The sequence below is a fragment of the Moschus berezovskii genome, chromosome 3 (genome assembly GCF_049115385.1).
Source record: "Moschus berezovskii isolate FMDL1 chromosome 3, NW_MosBer_1.0, whole genome shotgun sequence".
In the NCBI taxonomy this organism is placed as follows: domain Eukaryota; kingdom Metazoa; phylum Chordata; class Mammalia; order Artiodactyla; family Moschidae; genus Moschus; species Moschus berezovskii.
In genome coordinates this window covers 57,841,307-57,862,794 of record NC_142462.1, presented here as the reverse complement: position 1 = coordinate 57,862,794, position 21,488 = coordinate 57,841,307, and the positions used below count along the sequence as shown (strand labels likewise).

At 42.5% G+C, this 21,488-nt stretch overlaps 1 protein-coding gene across 1 annotated transcript in view; it reads right to left on the bottom strand.

Moving 5' to 3' along the window:
• EPDR1 (ependymin related 1) overlaps window positions 1-15,772 on the bottom strand; it is a 35,908-nt gene extending 20,136 nt beyond the window's left edge. Inside the window, exon 1 of the mRNA XM_055420798.2 lies at window positions 15,192-15,772. Within this exon, the coding sequence (XP_055276773.2) occupies window positions 15,192-15,490 (299 nt within the window). The 5' untranslated portion in view covers window positions 15,491-15,772. The remainder of the gene's footprint in view (window positions 1-15,191) is intronic.
• Window positions 15,773-21,488: the final 5,716 nt, after the last annotated feature.

Here is a 21,488-nt window from a genome sequence, read left to right as displayed (position 1 = left end):
TATCAGGGGTATTAAGGAGGTTGGGAGGATACAAGCATAGTCAGGGTCATATAGTCAGCACTCTGCTTGTCAGCAGAAAATAATAATTCCCAGGTGGCACTAGTGGTAAAGAACCTGCCTGCCAATGCAGGAGACATAAGAGAAACGGATTCAATGTCTGGGTCGTGAAGATCCCCTGGAGGAGCGCAAGGGAACCCACTCCAGTATTCTTGCTTGGAGATCCCATGGACAGAGGAGCCTGGCAGGCAACAGTCCATGGGGTCGCAAAGAGTTGAACATGACTGAAGCAACTTAGCACACAGCACACACTATGTTGAAATACAAACACACATGCACACAGCCTTCCAGCTAACAGTTAACAAAACAAAAATACAAATCTTATTTTTCACTTTCACTAGGATTTTGGATTTTGCATTTAAGAAAAAAAGGAATAATGTATGACCACAAGAATAGCTTTCCAATGAAAAACATGATTATCAAGATAGAAAGTGCAGTGAAAGTAGTATGAAGCAGACTGGCTACAGGAACCAACAAAAACAAAAAGCAGAAGTGGTGAGTTAAAAAGTGCTATTCCAGAACTCAAGTGAAAAACTCATAAAAAGTGATGAAAGGCTAGTGAAAAGATAAAAAATGTGGGGGGGCAGGTGTAAGAGAATCAGTACATGATAAGCAGAGAGATATTCTACAAGGAACAAATAGAGAAGACAAAATATCAAGCCTTCAGAAATTTCCCTAGAACTCCACATTAACCAAGAGATGTTAATAAAGTTCAAAGATTAACATATACACCCAACTATCTGTAAAATAGGTAAACATCAAGGACCTATTATGTAGCACAGGGAACTATATAGAATATGTTATAATAACTTATAATGGAAAATAATCTGAAAAATAATATATATATTTATATATATTATATATATAACTGAACCTCTTTTCTGTATACCTAAACCATTGTAAATCAACTACACTTCAATAAAAATTTTTAATTTAAAAAAGTTCAAGGTTAACAAAATACAGTCTACAAAGACTTGGGCAGAAAAAAATTGTTAAAATTAAACCAAAATTACTTTGGTATCAAACTTCTCTTCTAGAATTCTAAATGCCATAAAAAATTTAAGCAAAAATACTATTATTACCAAATGAATTATATGCACCCCCAAATTATTATTATGTAAAAAAATAATAAGAAATTTTCTTACATTCAAAATCCCTGAAATTACACCACCACAGCAATACCATATCTGAAAAAAATTAATTGGATATATTCTCCCCCTGACCAAAACATAAATCAAATCTAGAAGTCAGGTGAATGTGAATATAAATATAAAAGAAACTGCAGTGAATAATAAAAGTAAAATAATTCATGTTTCTCATTTAACAGAGGATATTGTGGCAAAGCTACTTAGCAGTTTATACAAACACACACTATAAAAATTCCTCTGTGTTTTAACAAGTGAAGAAGTTGACCTTTTAGAGGCTTGACTCAGTGTGGTGAAAGAAGGAAAGATGAGAAGCCATCCAAACACTTTAAATTCTTTTCCACATACCAAGTGGGACCTAAATAAATACTTGTCTTTTACAAAAGAAACTGTGTTCTGGCACCATAAAAGCAGATCCCAAAGAGGACCAAGACTTCAGGAAGGTGGCTCCTCTGGGGTCTCAGGGGTAAGCCAGACAATAACCAACACTGGCTACAAGGAGAATCACTGTTCAAAATAGAATCTGTTACAAAGAGCTCGACTGAAAGGGAGAACTCCCATATCCAGAGGAAACATGTAAACCACGCCAGAACACAGCACGTAACATGATATCTCAATGGGTATTAAATATGAGGTGGATTCTCTCCCCAGCATCCTTTGCTCCCAGGAGCATAGGCTGTAGAATTTCTACTGGTCCACTGCCTGTTTCTCCTGAAATGAGTTTCTATCCCCCTGGACTTTCTCTGCCTTTACTGCCTCTGCCTCCCCACTTCCACCAGGGCCTCTCTGCCAAGAGTGGTCCTGGAGATTCTGAAACAGGTGCTGTTTCCACTCGACTTCAGCCAACTCAGATAGCTCCATGGTGGTCGGGCATCTTTCTCAGAGGAATGTCTGCCTTTTCCAGCTTGGATCCTGGGTCATTGGCTTCTCAGTGAGACACTCTGGGCAGCAGGCCTTATGATTTCAAAGGATATAAGAGGTGTCCCATTAAGGGACTTGGGGGCAATGTTTTAGTAGCTTTGGCGTCAGTGAAGATGGTCCTGCTAACCACAGTCTTCCCTGCAAGTATTTTCAAGCAACCCTGAAGCCCTTGCATTCATTATAGCTGTTCCTGGATGCCACACCAACTAGTCTGGTAGTTCATTATGACTCCTAAAGTCCTCGTAAGTTATATCTCACCTATAGCTGACAAGATTACATCAGACCCAGGAACCTGCGTGCCCCTTGGCCCTGTGCCACTATCTTCCCATCGGCTAGCATCTTCCTTGAAGACTTCTGAGATGCTCAAGAGCAGATTCTCTAGGTCCTATGACCTGAATATTTTTCTCCCCCAAAGTTTATGTTGAAAACCTAAAGCCCAAGATGAGTATTTAGGAGGGAGGTCTTTGGACGGTGATTTGGCCAAGAGCCTTCACGAGTGGGATTACCCTCCAATTAAAAAAAAAAATTCACATAGTAGCACTCAGAGGCAGAAGGAAGGCCCTGCTGGGGCTGGGTTCAGGGCCTGCCTGCCATGGATGTTGAAAGTTACCAAATGATCTTTCTATATTACTTCAGATGGCTGTATAATTTTTCTTGTTTATTCTACAAATATAGTGAGTTATATTGACTGAATTTTTAACATTAAATCAAACTTGCATAATCACCACTAGGACAAGATCCATTTTATATATATATATATATATATATATAATTACATACCATTGGATTTAAAGATTCCCAGGTGGCTCAGTGGATAAAGAATCTGCCTACAATGCAGAAGATGTAGGAGACGCAGGTTCAATCCCTGGGTCGGAAGATTCCCTGGAGGAGGGCATAATAATGCGCTCCACTGTTCTTGCCTAGAGACTCCCATGGACAGAGGAGCTAGGCAGGTAATAGTCCATAGGGTCACAAAGAGTCGAACGTGACTGAAGCGACTGAGCACCCATGAATACACTGTTGGATTTAATATGCTAATAGTTTATTAAGAATGTTTACATCTATACTTATGAAGAAATTTCTGATTTTCTTACAATAAATGTATTGCTTGATTTTGTTATCATATAATCCTGGTATGAAAAAATATTTGGAATAAGTTCTGGTCTTCCTTTTTAATAATAACTTTGGTAGGATTGATATGTCTCCCTCAAATTTTATAAAATTTATGAATGGATTAAAAAAAGAGAGAAATGCCAAAGAGCTAGCTGACCATGCCCACCATGTGAAGATACAGTAAAAACTCAAACCCAGAAGAGGGTCCTCACTCATTGGCAGAACTCACATTCTGGATCTTTCCCAGTAGACCTAACTTTAGCCAACAAGATAGCCTGCATAATGACAGGGGTCATCCAAGGAACTGCAACCTTTTTGTCCAGGGGCAACTGCTGCTTCTGTTTGGGAGCCATCTGTCCCAAGAGTTCCTCTTTTCTTTGGAAGGTCTGAGGGCAACGCAGTCACCCTGCTAGGGGTCTGATTCTTCAGAGGGCCTCTCGGTTTAAGAGGTACTGCTTCAGAAGGAAACCATTGGTGGTGGGGGAATTTCCAATGCCCATATTAGTAGGAATTCTCCAAACCAGAGGGTGAGGAGCAGGAGAAGCACTGTAAACAGTGTTTGATGAGAGAAGAGCTATGAGTAGCTCATGGATGAAAGGAATCTGGGGGAAGTACTGGTCATGGCATGCCCTTCTACCTGTAGTGGAGTGTATGCTCCACTATAACCCTGCTTCAAAACTTTTCAAAATATGCGTAGACACTGAAATTTAATTCACAAAAATTATTCTTAACAAAGATGATATTGGATGTAAAATATAAATGAATAATAAACCATAAAACCATCACACAAATCCATTAGCTTACTGTTAAAATGTAATTTAGAGGAAAAAAAAGAAAACTTAAATATAGAATATTGGGAAGAAAAGGGGATATTGATAGATAAGGTGAAGTTTTTTTAAGAGTTAAGAGAATACCATGCACAAACTTGTTATGATGATAAATACAATGTTGATTAAGTAAAAGATTTTCCAGGAAAATATAAACAACCAAAACTGACCCAGACTTAAGCAGAAAGGTAAGCTGGTCAACAACTAGAGGAAAAATCCTTATAATAGCCTAGTGAGCTCTTAGATCTTTGATCTTAAAAAGAGATCAAAGAGTTACTTCTTCAAAAAGAGTTGCGTCCACATGGTTTCATGAATCAGTTTTTTCCAACCTCAAGGCTATAGAGCATACAGAAATACAGCAAGATTGCCAATTCTTTTACAAAACTATGAAACTCTGACATTAAAATATAGAAAACACAAAAATATAAACTATAGATCAAATTAAATTATGGCTATGGATTAAAAACAAATATTAAATATTAGCAAATCAAGCAGACTATTAAAAAATAATACTTAATAATAGAATTTATTTCAGGAATGCAAAGATGGTTAAATGTTAGGCAATCTATTAGTATAAATCACTAGGCTGTGGAAGTTTAAGACTCATCCTGATTAGAATAAATTCTTTATAAAATAGGTCAGAAAAATATTTACTGAACACGATAGTGTGTCTGTTAAACCAGCAGCCTGTAGGAGACTTAACTGTGGCAAATTAGAGGCATTCACTTTAGAGTGAGACTCATGACAAGGGATTGTGACATCACTGCAGTATGTCATTTTGTCTTTCAGTTTCTTGTTTATCATATTTGAAATCACTAAAAATTAATGAGGCTCCTTATAGGTGTGAGTGGGGTAAATAAGAACATTCATATTTTGCCAGTTGAAATATCAGCTGGAACAACCTTCCTGAAAAGCAAAGTGGTCAAAATTTTATAAATGTGTAATCCCTTTTCAACCATTTTCTTATCCAAGAATCTGTGCAAAATATTTTTAAAGTAAATTGCACACAAATACAAGGTTATACATGTAGTTATTTATAGTAGTGAAACATAAAGGAGAAAAAAATCTAACTGTCCCCTATTAAGGATTGCTTACAGAAATTGTGTTCCATCCATTAGCGAGAATACCATGCAGTCATTAAAAATGATTCTGTTAAAGATTACATAGTGGCATGAAAACATGCAATGTTTTGTTAAATTTTTAAAAATCACGTAGCATGTTTCTAATTGAATTTTAGAATTGTATATACAGAAATAGAAATTGAAAAATCTAGAAGCACATATTTAAGGGTTGTGAAACTGCAATACTTTGGCCACCTCATGCGATGAGTTGACTCCCTGGAAAAGACTCTGATGCTGGGAAAGGTTGGGGGCGGGAGGAGACGGGGATGACAGAGAATGAGATGGCTGGATGGCATCACCGACTCTGTGGACATGAGTTTGAGTGAACTCCGGGAGTTGGTGATAGACAGGGAGGCCTGGCGTGCTGTGATTCATGGGGTCGCGGAGAGTCGGACACGACTGAGCGACTGAACTGAACTGAATTCTGGACAGCATGATTCTCTTTACTCTATTTTGCTATTCTTGGTTACCTAGATTTTCCACCACAAACGTGTATGATACTAGTAATCCAAAAGTCATAAAAATGTTATTTATTCATTCAATAAACATTATTGAGATATACTATGTGCCAAGCACGTCTAGGTGCTGGACTTTCGGTACGATGCCAGACTGATCGGTTTCTCCTCTCACTCCCCGGAAGAGAGACTCGAGGCAACGTGCCTCAGTGACAGTGTCCTAAGTAAAGCAGAATGAGGCGCGACGGAGAGCGGGCGTGGGGAGGGCTTTCTTGGACAGTCACAGAAGGCCCCTCTGGGCTAAGACCTGAGTGGGGAAAAGCCAGGAGTTCAACGATGATGCAAGCAGACTGGTCAGTATGGGTGAGCTTGCACAATATTGTTAAATGAAAAACAGCCTATTACCAAACAGCGTGTGCTACAGTATGTAAATTGTGCATCTAAAAATCTCCTAGGATATTTAGAAGATGTTACCAGTAGTCACATTGGCTTGGTAGTTATGGATAATTTCTACTCTTTGCATATCTATATTTTAGATATCCTTTTACAATAAATATATTTTATCATTGTCATTCATTCCCTCATTCAAAAAAATTTAGTCAGGGCTATTCTATGGTGCTGGAAATAATACAGCAACAACCAGGGACAAGTCCTGGACCTAATGGAGCTTTACTTTGGGTGACAGAGGAAATGAGGGAACAGACTTTAAAATTTAAATTAAATTAAATAGCATATTAATAAAATATTAAAATAGTATGTTAATAAAAATATGAAATAGTAGCTAAATATCTTTAAGATAAAAGGCAGTGAGGTGGAGTATATGTCGTGGAGAGAAAGGACAGTCTAATTTGCGAGTGGGTCATACAGCTTTTCAGGGAAAAGGCTTTCCAGGCAGAGGAATCAACCACCCAAGTGCCAAAGGAGTGAGCGTGCTGAGACAGTGGGCTGCGTGAGTGAGCTGGAGATGAGGTGATAATGGATGAATGATAGAGTGAAGAGGTCAAGACAAGGTGTGGAGGGGCTGGGGAAGCAGATCCCACAGGTTGGTCAAGTCCTTGCAAAACCTTTACTCTGAGACACAGAGACACACGAGAGGGTTCTGAGCAGACAAGCAACATGATACCACAATTTTAGCAAATCACTCAGGCTGCGATGTTGAGAATAGGCCAAAGGGAGCAAGGGCAGAAGTAGGGGCCTGTTAGGTGGCTGTTGCAAAAAACCCAGGCAAGAATGATGACGGTTTGGACCAGCCTGACAATAAAGATGTGTGACAGTAAAGAGAAAGAGAAGGGAAGAAAATGAGGGAAAAGGAGGGGAACTAGCAGAGTGCGATGTCCTGAAAACCACAGAGGAAAATACATCAAGATGGAGGAGATGACCAACAGTAAAAATGAAAACAGATAAAAGATCACTTGATTAGTAATGTGGAGCATACTGTCCTTAACCAGAGCCGTTGCAATAGAGCTGTGATGGAGAAAGTTTGCTTGGAGAGGATCCAAGGGAACAAGGAAGGACAAGAATGAGAATGAGCATGAGATTTGCTTTAAATAGATGAAGAGAATGCTGTTTCAGTTAGTAAGAAGATCAAGAGAAGATTTTTTTTTTTTCTTGAAAGCTGGGTAAAATAAAATAAATTATAAAGGGGGAAAATAGAAGATTTTTACTGGAATTGGGGAAATATAAGCCTATCACATTTATTCCAGGAAAAACAAACCACTAATTGGTGGAATATTTTCAGATCTTTGGGCACTTTGCCCTTGACCACCATCTTTGAGGTCAGAATCAGGAAGAAACAGTTCAAGGTTAATGGAGAGAAATAAAGATATTTCCCAATCAGTATGGCGACCACCTCTGGCTTCTATTTATAAATTAGTCTCCTATTCCTCCAGTGCCTTTAATCTCCCGGGCTTATCTTCCTTGGAATTTCTTTTTCCTCATCCCTGCATCCCACTTTTTCCACATCCCAGCATCAATGCTCTGAAATTCAGGGTCAGTAGACCCACAGAATTAAGATTCTTAAAGCAAGCTTTACGTGCTTCCAAGAAAATCTCTTTCGTGAAGAAAAAATCAGTATTACAAATCAGCATGGTTTATTTTTCGAGGATCAAAATGCCACAAGCAGTCAGACTTCCTGAGCTAATAAAAGAAAATACTGGCTGGCTTTCAGAGATCAAGGAGGAGGGAGTAAGGGCAAAAGAGTAATTCTCCTGAAATTCTGAAAGGAGTTCCTCAAATGAAAGCCCAACCCGTGCAAAACAGGGCTCAGGATCAAATAAATTTGTTGAATATTTCATACTAATTTACTTCCCCCAGCACACAGACACATTCTGAGGATTTACAACGATGTTAGCCCCAAGAAATCCCAAAGAAAAACATACGAAAAAATGTAACCTGACCTTCCCTTCCCCTCATTAAACAGTTTAGTCTAGAGCCATTAGGCAGGATCAAGCAAGGTAGGTCTCTGCATGGCCTGGCCTGGAGTGCAGAGCCCAACAGGAAGACATCCAAGTAGGAAGCGGGGAGCATAGCTATGCCTGATACCTACTGCAGTTGAATAAGGGAGCCAGTTTTCTCATGGTCTGAAAAGGGAGTTACAAAAAAATAAACAGGAGAAATCTAGAATGATCCATGTGGTGGTGGATCTGAATTAGAGATACTGGTAGAAATATCTCTAAGTATTAGAATCGGAAGCTTAGAAATAAATGTGGATGTAAATATATGTGTGAATGAATGTGTGTGTGTGTGTGTGTGTGTGTATTCAAACCTATATCTTTTTGCTTTGTCTAGTAAGGGTGCTTGGAAAGTGCCACCCAATAACCATGAGCACAGCTAGAGCAGGGACCTCGGCTTCCAAATATTATTCTCTAGTAAAAGTAACCAGAGCTTCCTGAGAAATGACTTATTCCAATACTCCAGCAAGGAAAGTACAGATGATCTTGGAATATCTTGGCAGAAATCGAGGATATGTTCAAAGGAGAGACCTGTCAAAAGAACATAGAAGCCAACTTGAAGGGCTTCCCACTGGCCAAATCGGAACATCAAATAAGTAGTGAAAGCAAATGGAATTCAATGAGCATCCTTACATTCATACTGATAAAAATAAAAGAAGAACTTGAAACTTTAATGAAGAATAAAATATGTACATGGTCTTAAAATATCTCCCGATAAAATACTTATGGATTACAAAATATAAAAGTGTCATTTCACAGTTAAGAAATATTGCAGACATCAGTCATAAAGTTATCAAAGTAAACATCCAGATGTACCGTTTCTACCATAGGTGAATAACTTGTATCTAATTATGAGGAAGAAAGCTGAGCGCCGAAGAATTGATGCTTTTGAACTGTGGTGCTGGAGAAGACTCTTGAGATTCCCTTGGACTGCAAGGAGATCCAACCAGTCCATTCTAAAGGAGATCAATCCTGGGTGTTCATTGGAAGGACTGATGCTAAAGCTGAAACTCCAATACTTTGGCCACCTCATGCGACGAACTGACTCACTGGAAAAGAGTCTGATGCTGGGAAGGATTGGGGACAGGAGGTGAAGGGGACGACAGAGAATGAGATGGCTGGATGGCATCACCGACTCTGTGGACATGAGCTTGAGTGAACTCCAGGATTTGGTGATGGACAGGGAGGCCTGGCGTGCTGTGATTCATGGGGTCACAAAGAGTCGGACACGACTGAGCGACTGAACTGAACTGAACTGAACTGAATTATGAGGAAGCATCAGACAAACCCAAATCAAGGAACATTCTAAATAACTGGCGTGTCATCTTCAAAAGTACTGAAGTGCAAGAAAGGCTTAGGAACTGTTACTGACAAAAAGAGACTAAAAAGACACACCTAAATACAATGCTCAAATATAAACTGGGTCCTTCTGCTACAAGAACATCAAAAGCACAAGTGACAACATTTGAGTAAGACCTGAATTTCAGATGGTAGCAAGGAACACATGCTAATTTCCTGATTTGCATGGTTGTGTCCCAATACAATGTCCCTGTTTGTAGGAAATACACACTGAAATACTTGGGGGCCATGGGGACATTAAGCTGGCAACTCATTCTCAAGTGACTCAGGGGAAAAAAATGGCTACGGACTATAATAGCAACTTTTTCTGTAAGTGTGAAGTAGTTTCAAAATAAAATTGTGTATTTGGAGAAAAAAACTCTTATCCTGATTCTCAAATACATATAATTGTCAAAGCTGCCCCATGTGATTACTTCTCTTGGAATGAATCTTCCACAGCAGATCCTTAGAGGGACACTCCTGTAAGCAGTCCCATTCAATCCCACAACATACAAGGAGGCTCCACAGAGAGGACAGCCTTCTGAGTTTGGAGCCAAAGCATAGGAAGGCAGCCCATTTCATCTCTACCCATGAACACAAGCTTTAGTGGAAAGGTGAAAGAAGAAAGAGACGTATCTGAATTTATCTACACAAAGGGACAAGTTGAAAAATAAATTTAGAATCTATGTCAAGTTCATTGCACCTTGCAAGAAAAAAGAATCAGCCTAATGTAATAAAAGTACAAGTAGTGCTCTCATGGTATCGTATAATTTTATTTGTACCTAGCTTTTAAGAAGCCCTAAATATTATTTAGTATAAATACTGTAGATATCATTAAAATCAAATTAAAAGATGAAAAGCATTGATATTCCGAGAAGCAAAGGAACTTGTGGGGGTGAAGCCAGGATTAGAAGCCATGTTTGGCATCCCACGACTGTCTAAATGGATGTCCACATGCTCTCCACTACACTAGGTGGTTTTCTCTAAGAATAGAGAAGAGAAACGATATTCTGTTCTCCAAGAAGTAGAATGCTCTGGAAAATCAGACAGCGATGAATTAATCAGAATTTGTATAAGATAAAGTGGATACTTGTCACTCCATTTAAGATGTACTTTTCTTTTCATCCTTTAGCAAAAAAAAAAAAAAAAGAAATCCTCAAACACGTGGGATTGGTAGCTGAATAGTCCTCTAAGATACATTTCTGACTTACCAGTGCATAACCTCTCAATGCCACTCTGCTCCCTTTGCATCAATAGCTTCATTAATTCCAACTTCCAATCTGCCATTTTGTAAATAGGAACAGTAAGTTACTGGGAGTCTAACAAAATTCATTCAGTATCTATGCTGCTTCTCCCATAAAGTTCACTATGTTACTGAAATACAAAATAATCTTGCCTTTCCTTTAGTCTTCCAAATGTAATACTTGTGAGTATACCGGAAAAAACAGTTGGAAACAGAAAACAAAATAGTATCAATTACTTATATTTCCCATTCTCTGCTAAGGCTTGTCTTATCTGAAGCTTGTAAAGTTATTTAATCTTTTCCATCATCTCAGGGAGAAGAAAGGCTGGAAAATCCTAGTCATTCCACAGTAACTATCAGTGGGATTTTCCATAACTATCTGGATGCAAAATAAAAATCTTAAGAAGTTGATCCAATTCTAAAACTTACTTCTCAACTTACTAATAAATATGAAGAGACAACCCATCCATATTTTCTTCAAATCGTATCTGATTTCTTGGCCAGACTACTAGTACCTGAAAAAGTTTCAGAGTTTGTTCCAACAAATCTACATTTAAAAGCTTAAAAATGCATTTGTGCACTAATCATTCTTTTCTGCATCTGACTTAGGGCCAGAGATGGGACTATAAGATAGAACCTTGCCAAGAAATTGGTGGGGGAAAGGAATAAAATTGCCTTCTAAAAGCTAAACTGTGAGATTAACACTTGACGGATCAGGGCAAGTGTGAAGAAGTGAGAAATCACCGCACATGGACACAGGGAACAATAGTCAATATCCGGTAATAAACCATAATGGGAGAGAATGTGAAAAAGGACATGAATATATATATAAAACTGAATCACCTTTCTGTACCCAGAAACCCACACATTGTAAATCATCTATACTTCAATTTAAAAAGTAAAGAAAGAAAGAAGTCACCACATGGGGACGAAAAAGCTTCCAGGCCAGCAAGATTTGGCTGTGACCTCAGTGAGGAAGACTCTACTAATTGATCATGGAGTCACAGAAGAAGAACGGTTGCTAAGAAGGGGGTCTGGACCAGCAGTGTTGGGGTAGCATAGGATCAGGGACTTCTATGCTTCTAACTGCTCTAGTGAAAATGAGGCATTGCTTAATCTTAGCCTGATTCCGCTGGGCTGGCCTCTTATGCATGATGGAAAGCTCAACATTGAGCACACAGCCCAGCCTAAAGCAGGCAATCATTAGACTCCATGAATTTGCTCCAACTCTTCGCTCAGAGCCTCCTGATTAGAATCTGGCTTTCTACATAGTTCTGCCTACAGGGAGAAAATGACCTAGTCAGATTTGAGAATTCAAATTCAATTCATGCCAGCTACAGCAGGAACTGAGATATACAGTGCCGCACTTGAGCTTGTTTATTCTCAGTCAGCTCCCAAAGAAAGGGCCCTGGAAGGTGCCTCAAGGTCAAGTTTCTGAGCTCATGGGGCTGGCAGCAAGTCTCTGGGCTATGGTAAATTTACCGGGATGGCGAAGATGGTGGTGGCCAGAGGGACAATTGCGGCCACACCTTCTACATTGCACTATGTGCTATACATAGTTGAACTCATTTCATCCCCACAGCAAAGCAATACATTAGGCATTAGTAGCATTCCCATCTAGTAACCCAAAGACCTGCACTAGAAATTGGAATTCAGAGGCAGATTTATCTGACTCTAAAGTCTAATCCCTTAAATCATGAAAATCCTACCTCTGGGAGGTTGGGGGATGAACCCTATCCTCCTTTTCTTCTGGCCTCACTCTGCTGTGTCAGCGGTGTGCTTTGGGCCATCCTGTTACTGATCAGGGTTCTTGGCCTCTTTAATCAATAGAAACTGATCAGAGGCCAGACAAGAAATTCAGGCAAGGCTTTATAGGGGCCGCTGCTGCAGTGGAGGGGGCAAGGGGAACAAGATCAAACAGATCCCCAAGGGGAGCAAACTTGTTCCTTACACAAAATGAGGGTAGGGGCATATCCAGGGGTCGGGCTAGAGGGGGATGGCTTAGGTGGTTTACCCACCCCTTAGTCAGCGGTGTTTTGTGCAGAGGAATGCACATAGTAGGCTGCTTTTGCTCCAGGCTCTTTCAAATGTGACGATTGGGTTTTTGGGTCTCTTTGTATCCTTTGTCCAGAATTCACCCTAATTGTGCATGCACACAGTTATTTTTAGTCGCATATAGTTTCTTTGTATTTTGTTGCTGGAGGAGAAGTATGCCATGTGCCAGCACTGCAGCATAGGGTCCCAGGTCCCAGGTCTGTCTCAGTCCTAGTCCATCTTTGACATGGACTCAACCGTAAGCCACCATTATACAAGGCTTTAGGACAATGCACACAAAAGCAGTACTTGACCCTTTTTCAGAAGTGCAGAAGCCAAATCCATCTCAGCAAACAGCATCACCATCTACTCAGTGTCGTCAGTACTGTTAGCTTTCACAAGCCAAAACTGACTTCCCCCACCGCCACCCTGCAGCATACCATCTAATCATCTGCACCTCCTTCAATAAGCCTCTTTAGTATCCTTAAAATTTCTCAAAAGTGTCCACTTCTCACCATCACATTGCCACACCCCATCTTCCACCTGGATCTCTCTACAAACACCTCCTAGGTCATGTTTCAGCTTCTTCTCTTGTTATTCTTTATTCTCAACCATTCATCCAGTGCTCTTTTGAAAACCCAGCCATGGCATTCCACTGTTTAAATATCCTTCCCTGGATCCCCACCCTCCCACCATACTCCATGCTTCAGTCTAACAGTGATTGGCCTGCAGTTCTTGGAATATTCTCAGCCTTGCCTGTGGCAGGATGTCCCAGAATACACCTGGATGGATCCTCCTGGATCAGTCTTCCCTCCACACCCCCTTCCCCCTAATGGTCCTCCTGTCCAGGGATTTTGGGACTTGCTGCTGTTCCACCTCCTCCAGGAAGCACCTGCAGGTTAGGTGCTTGTCTGCGGTGCTCTCAAGTCCAGCTCATCCCTTAACCCACTATATGGGAATTATTCCTTATATGATTCCACCCCCAGACCATGACCTCCCTGAAACCCAGGGCCCACTCTGATTATACAAAATGACTGACACACAAAAAATGCAGATTGAATGAATAAGCAAACAAACAAGAGCCCAGTATATCATAGATGTCAGAATCGACTCAGTTTCAAGTCCTAGCTCTTGATCTGAGAAAGTGATCTAATCTCCCTTGACCCCAGATTTTTCTGCTTGTAAAATGGAGACCATAAAACCTACATTGTCCAGTGGTTGTGATTTTTAAACTAAATAATACGGTGGAACATCTTCAGGACCATGCCTGGTACATAACAAGTACTCAAATGCTGGATTTTGCTATTATTATTACAAAGTTCTTCGAGACTTAACAGAAAACATTCATCTTCTTGAAAGAGAAAAGATACTCCCAATACCCCATGATGACTCAGCTACTCCAGGCCTCCTCAGCACTCGTGGTTTACAATCATGTACTATTTTGCATTCTCAGATATATTGCTTTGAACAATTCTTGCATTTGCATACTGTCTTCAAGATGCCTAATATTCAACAAACACTTTTAGGTGGAATTATATCCAATTTCCCCCACATTTTACTGCCCACTGGAGCCTTAAACTGTGGATATTCAAATGGCACCCCCTAATTATGCCAACTTCATATGAGAGGCCAGCATAACCCTTGGAGGAACACATACAGAGAAACAGGAATGAGGCAGAAGGAACTGACAGGTGGTGATCCCAAAATAGAAATCAGGTTTTAATGGGATCAGAACAAACTGCAGTCTCAGGAAAGAGGTTGTCCTTTGTCACAGCAGATGCAGAAAGGTGAATAATCACACCAGTGGTTAAAAAAGCATTGTAGCATAACCTCTCTGTGGAATATTGTGCAGCCATTAAAAATAGGTAGGGGCCAACTATTCAAATGGCAAATAACAACAGGTAAGAGATCATGTTCAATAAAAAAGATAGACATACAGGCTTTTTGATTACCGAATGTAAAACTTGCTTAAAAGAAATTTGAAGGGCGTAGGCTAAAATGTCAACGGTTGTGATAGTTCTTCAACTGATCCCGCACACTTTTGGTAGAGTTGTCATATTCCTTTAAAATGGAAAAAAAAAAAAAAACTCGTATAAAATATGTATTCGGCGTGTCTCCCTCACAGTTGGCTCCTGAGAGAGCTGAGATAGTGCAGGAGACACGCCCTAGGCTGAAGGGGGCACCAGAAGTCAGGAGGCTGAGTCAGCAGCCTTTGAATGTGGGCGAACCAGGGCCTGGGGGCGCCACCTTTCTTCACCGGCCACCGCCCTGCGAGGCCTCACTGAGTGCCCGCCAGCAAGCCGCCCCCAGTGGGCCAGCCCGACACCCAGCCCCCAACTCTGCTGTCCCCAAGAGATCCTCTCGGCGAAGTTTGTCTTTGATGGGAGGAAGGCGACGCGAGCTGCTGGAAACCCAGCGCTCCGGCGCAGCTCCCTCGACCTCGCCCTCCCCGGGCCGCCCTGGCCTCGCTCCCCGCGCCCCGCGTACCTCTTGCAGGGGATCAGCGCCTTCCTCTCGTCCAGCACCCGCACGCGCTGGTTGAGCCCGTCGTAAGAGAGCAGGGCGCGACTGTAGCGCCCGGTGCTCTGCCGGTACAGCACCTGGCGTCCCTCCCACTGCTGCGGCGCCTGGCATGGGCGCTGAGCCCCCAGGGAGCCCCCCGCCCCGGCCCCCGGCGCCGCAGTCACCACGCCGCAGAGGCAGCCCAGCGCGCAGACCCAGAGGCCGCCCAGCAGCCAAGCGTCCAGGGACCCTCGGGCCACGCGGAGGGGAGCGCGCCCAGGCATCGCCTTCTACCGCGGCCGCAGTCCCCAGAGAGCCAGCCCGCGCCCAAGGGGGCGCTGAGCAGCCCAGGCACTCAGCGGGGCTTTCTCCGACTGTGCCCGAGGGCGGTCTTGGCCAAGTTGCTGCTGGTCGCGGCGGCGGCCTTTCCAGCTGTTGGGAGCAGGACGCGTAAGGCCTGGGAGCCGGGACCGGCCACGGGAAAGCTTCCGTGAATCGTGTGAGAGCTGTTTCTGCCTGGGCCGCTGCCCGTTGCCGCTACTGTTTTCACTTGCTCTCTGCTGCCAACAGGAAATGCAGCGGCAGTGGTGCCACTAGCATCCTGAAGGGTATCCGCGTTTTAAGGGGGGTGGGGTGGTGGGATGAGAAGGAAAGTGTTTTTCTGCTAAGTTGAGTATTCAGCAGATAACCAACGCTGGAGGACAAGCTCAAACACAAGATCAAGAAAGCTGGATCGCTGCACTTGCTGTACCCCACATAACCCTGTCCCCTTCCTTATCAAATTGTTTTTGTTGCTGTTCAGTCGCTAAGTCATGTCCAACTCTTTGCGAACCTATGGACTGCAGCACATCAGGCTCCCCTGTCCTTCAGTGGAGTTTGTTCAAATATATGTCCATTGAGTCAGTAATGCAACCATCCAACCATCTCATCTTCTGTAGCCCCCTTCTCCTCTTGCCCTCAATCTTTCCCAGACAGGGTCTTTTCTAAAGATTTGGCTCTTCACATCAGGTGCCCAAAGTATTGGAGCTTCAGATTCACAGCATCAATCCTTCCAATGAATAGGGTTGATTTCCTTTAGGATTGACTGGTTTGATCTCCTTGCAGTCCAAGGGACTCTCAAGAGTCTTCTCCAACACCAGATTTCAAAAGCATCAATTTGTCAGTCCTCAATTGTCTTTATGGTCTCTCATATCTCACAAACACGACTACTGGAAAAACCATAGCTTTGACTATATGGACCTTTGTTGGCAAAGTGATGTCTCTGCTTTTACATATGCTAATAGGTTTGTCATAGCTTTTCTTCCAAGGAGCAAGCATCTTTTAATTTAGTGGCTACACAGTCACTGTGTCTGCAGAGATTTTGGAGCCCAAGAAAACAAAATCTGTCACTATTTCCACTTTTTCCTCATCTATTTGCCATGAAGTGATGGGACCAGATGCCATGATCTTAGTTTTTTGAATGTTGAGTTTTAAGCCAGCTTTTTCACTCTCCTCTTTCACCTTCATCAAGAGGCTCTTTAGTTCCTCATCTGCATATCTGAGGTTGTTGATATTTCTTCTAGCAATCTTGATTCCAGCTTGTGATTCATCCAGTCCAGCATTTCACATGATGTACTCTACATATAAGTTAAATAAGCAGGGTGACAATATATAGCCTTGACATACTCCTTTCCCAATTTTGAACCAGTCCATTGTTCCATGTCCAGTTCTAACTGCTGCTTCTTGATCTGCATACAGGCTTCTCGGGAGATAGATACAGTGGTCTGATATTTCCATCTCTTTAAAAATTTTCCACAGTTTGTTGTGATCCACACAGTCAAAGTTTTAGCATAGTCAGTGAAGCGGTAGATGTTTTTCTGGAGTTGTCTTGCTTTTTCTATGATACAATTTGATCTCTGGTTCCTCTGTCTTTTCTAAATCCAGCATGTACACCTGGAAGTTCTGAGTTCACTTACTACTGAAGCCTAACCTGAAGGATTTTGAGTGTAATCTTGCTAACATGTTAAATGAGTGCAATTGTACAGTAAGTAGTTTGAACATTCTTTGACATTGCTTTTCTTTGGAACAGGAATGAAAACTGACCTTTTCCAGTCCTGTGGCCATGGCTGAGTTTATCAAAATTGCCACCTGTGCTAAAGCTGAAACTCCAATACTTTGGCCACCTCGTGCGACGAGTTGACTCACTGGAAAAGACTCTGATGCTGGGAAGGATTGGGGGCAGGAGGAGAAGGGGACGACAGAGAATGAGATGGCTGGATGGCATCACTGACTCGATGGGCATGAGTTTGAGTGAACTCCGGGAGTTGGTGATGGACAGGGAGGCCTGGTGTGCTGTGATTCATGGGGTCGCAAAGAGTCGGACATGACTGAGCGACTGAACTGAACTGAACTGAACTCCAAATTAAAAGTGGAAAAAAGGGTCTCTTCCTGAAGAAATGACATCAGTCATTCATTATGGCCATTTGGCAGCCAGTAGAGAGCCTGTGGGACTAGACACAATGGAGACTAGTCTAGACCCTAGACACTGTGGGACTAGACACTATGCCTTTGTTCTTGGGCTGAGGACTCAGAAACACACCTGGTGGCCACATCTGCTGTGAGACCCATCACCTCGCCCAACACTTGACAATACCACAGGCCTACACGTTTGTGTCTGGAAGTTTAGGGTCGTTAAGAACAACATTAACTGGGTTTATGGTTTATGTTTGGGCTCCAAAATCACTGCAGATGCTGATTGCAGCCATGAAATTAAAAGACGCTTACTCCTTGGAAGTAAAGTTATGACCAACCTAGATAGCATATTAAAAAGCAGAGACATTACTTTGCCAACCAAGGTCCGTCTAGTCAAGGCTATGGTTTTTCCCGTGGTCATGTATGGATGTGAGAGTTGGACTGTGAAGAAAGCTGATCGTCGAAGAATTGATGCTTTTGAACTGTGGTGCTGGAGAAGACTCTTGAGAGTCCCTTGGACTGCAAGGACATCCAACCAGTCCATTCTAGAGAAGATCAATCTTGGGTGTTCATTGGAAGGACTGATACTAAAGCTGAAACTCCAATACTTTGGCCACCTCATGTGACGAGTTGACTCACTGGAAAAGAGTCTGATGCTGGGAGGGATTGGGGGCAGGAGGAGACGGGGATGACGGAGAATGAGATGGCTGGATGGCATCACCCACTCGATGGACATGAGATTGAGTGAATTCCGGGAGTTGGTGATGGACAGGAAGGCCTGGCGTGCTGTGATTCATGGGGTCGCAAAGAGTCGGACACGACTGAGCACCTGAACTGAACTGAACTGAACTGAAGGTTAGACTCTGTAGTATAGACTCAAGATAAAAAGCAACTGTTTAAAAAACAAAAGGTGAGGGTGGGATGATTTGAGAGAATAGCACTGAAACATGTATATTATCATATGTGAAATAGATGACCAGTCCAGGTTCGATGCACGAGACAGGGTGCTCAGGGCTGGTGCACAAGGATGACCCTGAAGGATGGGATGGGGAGGGAGGTCGGGGGGGCATTCAGGATGGGGGACACATGTACACCCATGGCTGATTCATGTCAACGTATGCAAAATCCACTACAATATTGTAAAGTAGTGAAGTCCCTCAGTCGTGTCCGACTCTTTGTGATCCCATGGACTGTAGCCCACCAGGCCTCTCCATCCATGGAATTTTCTAGGCAATGGTACTGGAGTGGGTTGCCATTTCCTTCTCCAGGGGATCTTCCTGACCCAGGGATTGAACCTGGGTCTCCCGCATTGCAGACAGATGCTTTACCGTCTGAGCCACCAGGGAATCCCCTATTGTAAAGTAATTAGCCTCCAATTAAAATAATAAATTAATTTTAAAAAACCAAAAACAAAAAAACACCTTGTTTTCAAAGTTTATACAGTCTTTTCACCTGATCTGCTTTTCAAGGATGAGCAAGAGTGAGGCAGGTGAACGTGTGAGAGAGCATTCCTGATGAGAGACAGACGCGTGGCAAGAGGAAATGAGTGTGACTTGGGGGTTCAGTTATGAGGCAGATGGTAATCTGAGGCCAGATCACTTGGGGCCTTGAAAATCATTTTAAGGATTTATTATTAATTCCGAAGTTTTGAGCCAACCAAGACAGTGTCATCAGGTAGAAGTCTTAGGAAGTTCCCCCAGGTCAGTGTGGAGAATGGCAAGGCAAGGCAGAGGGCAGGGGGAAGAGGGAGATGCTGTCACAATCTAGACAAGAGCTACTGTCTGAGTTAACATCTTGGTAGTAGCAATGCAGAGGATGGAAGAGTTGGGGACGAGAGAAAAGGATAGACTTGGAGGAAGACCACTTCCTCTGAGTGGTTTGGATCACTGGAATTTCAGTCCTGAGTGAGAGACGATAAATTCCGTTTAGGATTGGCTGATTTTGTGATTACTATGGGATATCCAGATGGAAACACCCAGGGGACAATTGGATAAACATTTCCAGAGACCAGCAGGCTTGCATGCGTGCCTGCTAAGTCACTTCAGGCATGTCTGACTCTATGCAAACCTATGGACTATAGCCTGCCAGGCTCCTCTGTCCATGGGATTCTCCAGGCAAGAATACTGCAGTGGGTTGCGATTTCCCACTCCAGAGGATCTCTCTGACCCGATCAAACCCACGTCTCTTATGTCTCCTGCGGGCAGGCAGGTTCCTTATTACTAGGGGCATCTGGGAAGCCCAGCAGGCCTAGGGGTCTGGATTTGGAAGCCATTGGCATTTAGTTGCTCACTGAACCCAGAAAGGACAGTAGAAGAGTGGTTTTCCACTCATGGTGATCTTGTCTCCCAGGGGACAGTTGGCAATACCTAGAGACATTTTGACTGTTACAGTGGGATAGAGGGCAAGCTGCCCCCGGCATCTAATGGGAGGAGATCAAAGACACTACTAAATTACCCACAATGTGCAGGACAACCCTCCCCACCCCAGCTCCCATGGCTCACTCAAAAAAGAATTATCCAGCGCTTTTGACACTAGTGCTGAAACTCAGACAACCTGGAGCAGTGGGGAGTGTAGAGAGTGAGAAGAGGGCTGAGGATGGAGCCCTAGAGAACTCCCTACATTGAAAGCATGGGCAGAGAAGCAGGCCCTGGAGGAGACTGAAGAGGAGCCACCAGAGAGAAGCCACTGACCAGGGGAACTTCCCCAGTTACATGAGATTTTGGCAAATCAACGTCAAGTATGGGGTAATGGATTAAATGCAAAAGCCAGGCAAGAAGAAGGAGGCTGGTTGATACACTCTCCAGATGAATTCCTCAATGCTGCCGCCCTCTCCTAGGAACACTAAAGCCAAACTACAAACAGACCGAATCGGGTAAGCAAGGAGCTTTGTGGAGAAGGGTTCTCAGCTTTTCCGCTCCCTTTCTTAAAGGACATTCCATATGAGAACATCAGGGAAATACCTGAAATGTCATGACTTGGTATTGCAGAGCTAAACTAATGCAGCAGGTTCAAACTAGCTCTAGAAGTCTGAGTCCTCCCCAAGTTTGCCCTCCTCAGCTGATTTCCAGGGAAAGGGCAGGGAGCCCAGTTCATTCTCAAAACTGTATCTTCTTCCCTGGTAGGAACTTGGGCTGAAACTCATTTTTACTAAACCAGTGTTTAGACCTACTAGAATCTAATACAGAAAACAGCTTGAGATCTCATCTGGGCTATCCTGTTTGCTTGATATTTCACTAGCCTGCACTGGCATTTGAAGCTTGGTTTTCTACATAAAAAAGATACCTCTCTAGATGGGCCCTGCTGTATTTGGTTACCCTGGGCTTCCCATAAATAAAACTGGGCTCCTTGGGTGCATCCTGAAATGTGTTTGTCTCATGTACCTTTTCAACTAACCATGTTTGATTCATGTACCCAGAAAAAATAAATAAGGTGATGCATTTACACATCAAGTGCATTGTACATGCTCAGTAAACATCAGCTGTGCTTTTCCTTTATTGGGCTATTTTAATCCTCAGTCCTAATCAGAGTCAAAACTAAAGTAATTCTGTGATCGAAGCTTTGGAGAGAAAAACAATGTCTGCCTTAAATTCAGATTTCCAACTAAACCATGAAGATTACCATTCAGATAAGATGCTTTCATATTCTAATGCCCTAAGAAAATATCATATACCAAAAATCTTATTGCTTGCAAATCAGTGTATACTTGGAACAATAAAGCCTCCCTTTTCTGGGGAGAGCTGAGCCAGCAGTGGATTCTACTACCTGTTCCGAATAAAAATAAGACAAAAGAGAGAACAAAACATACATCATTAATCTCCATGGTACACAGCT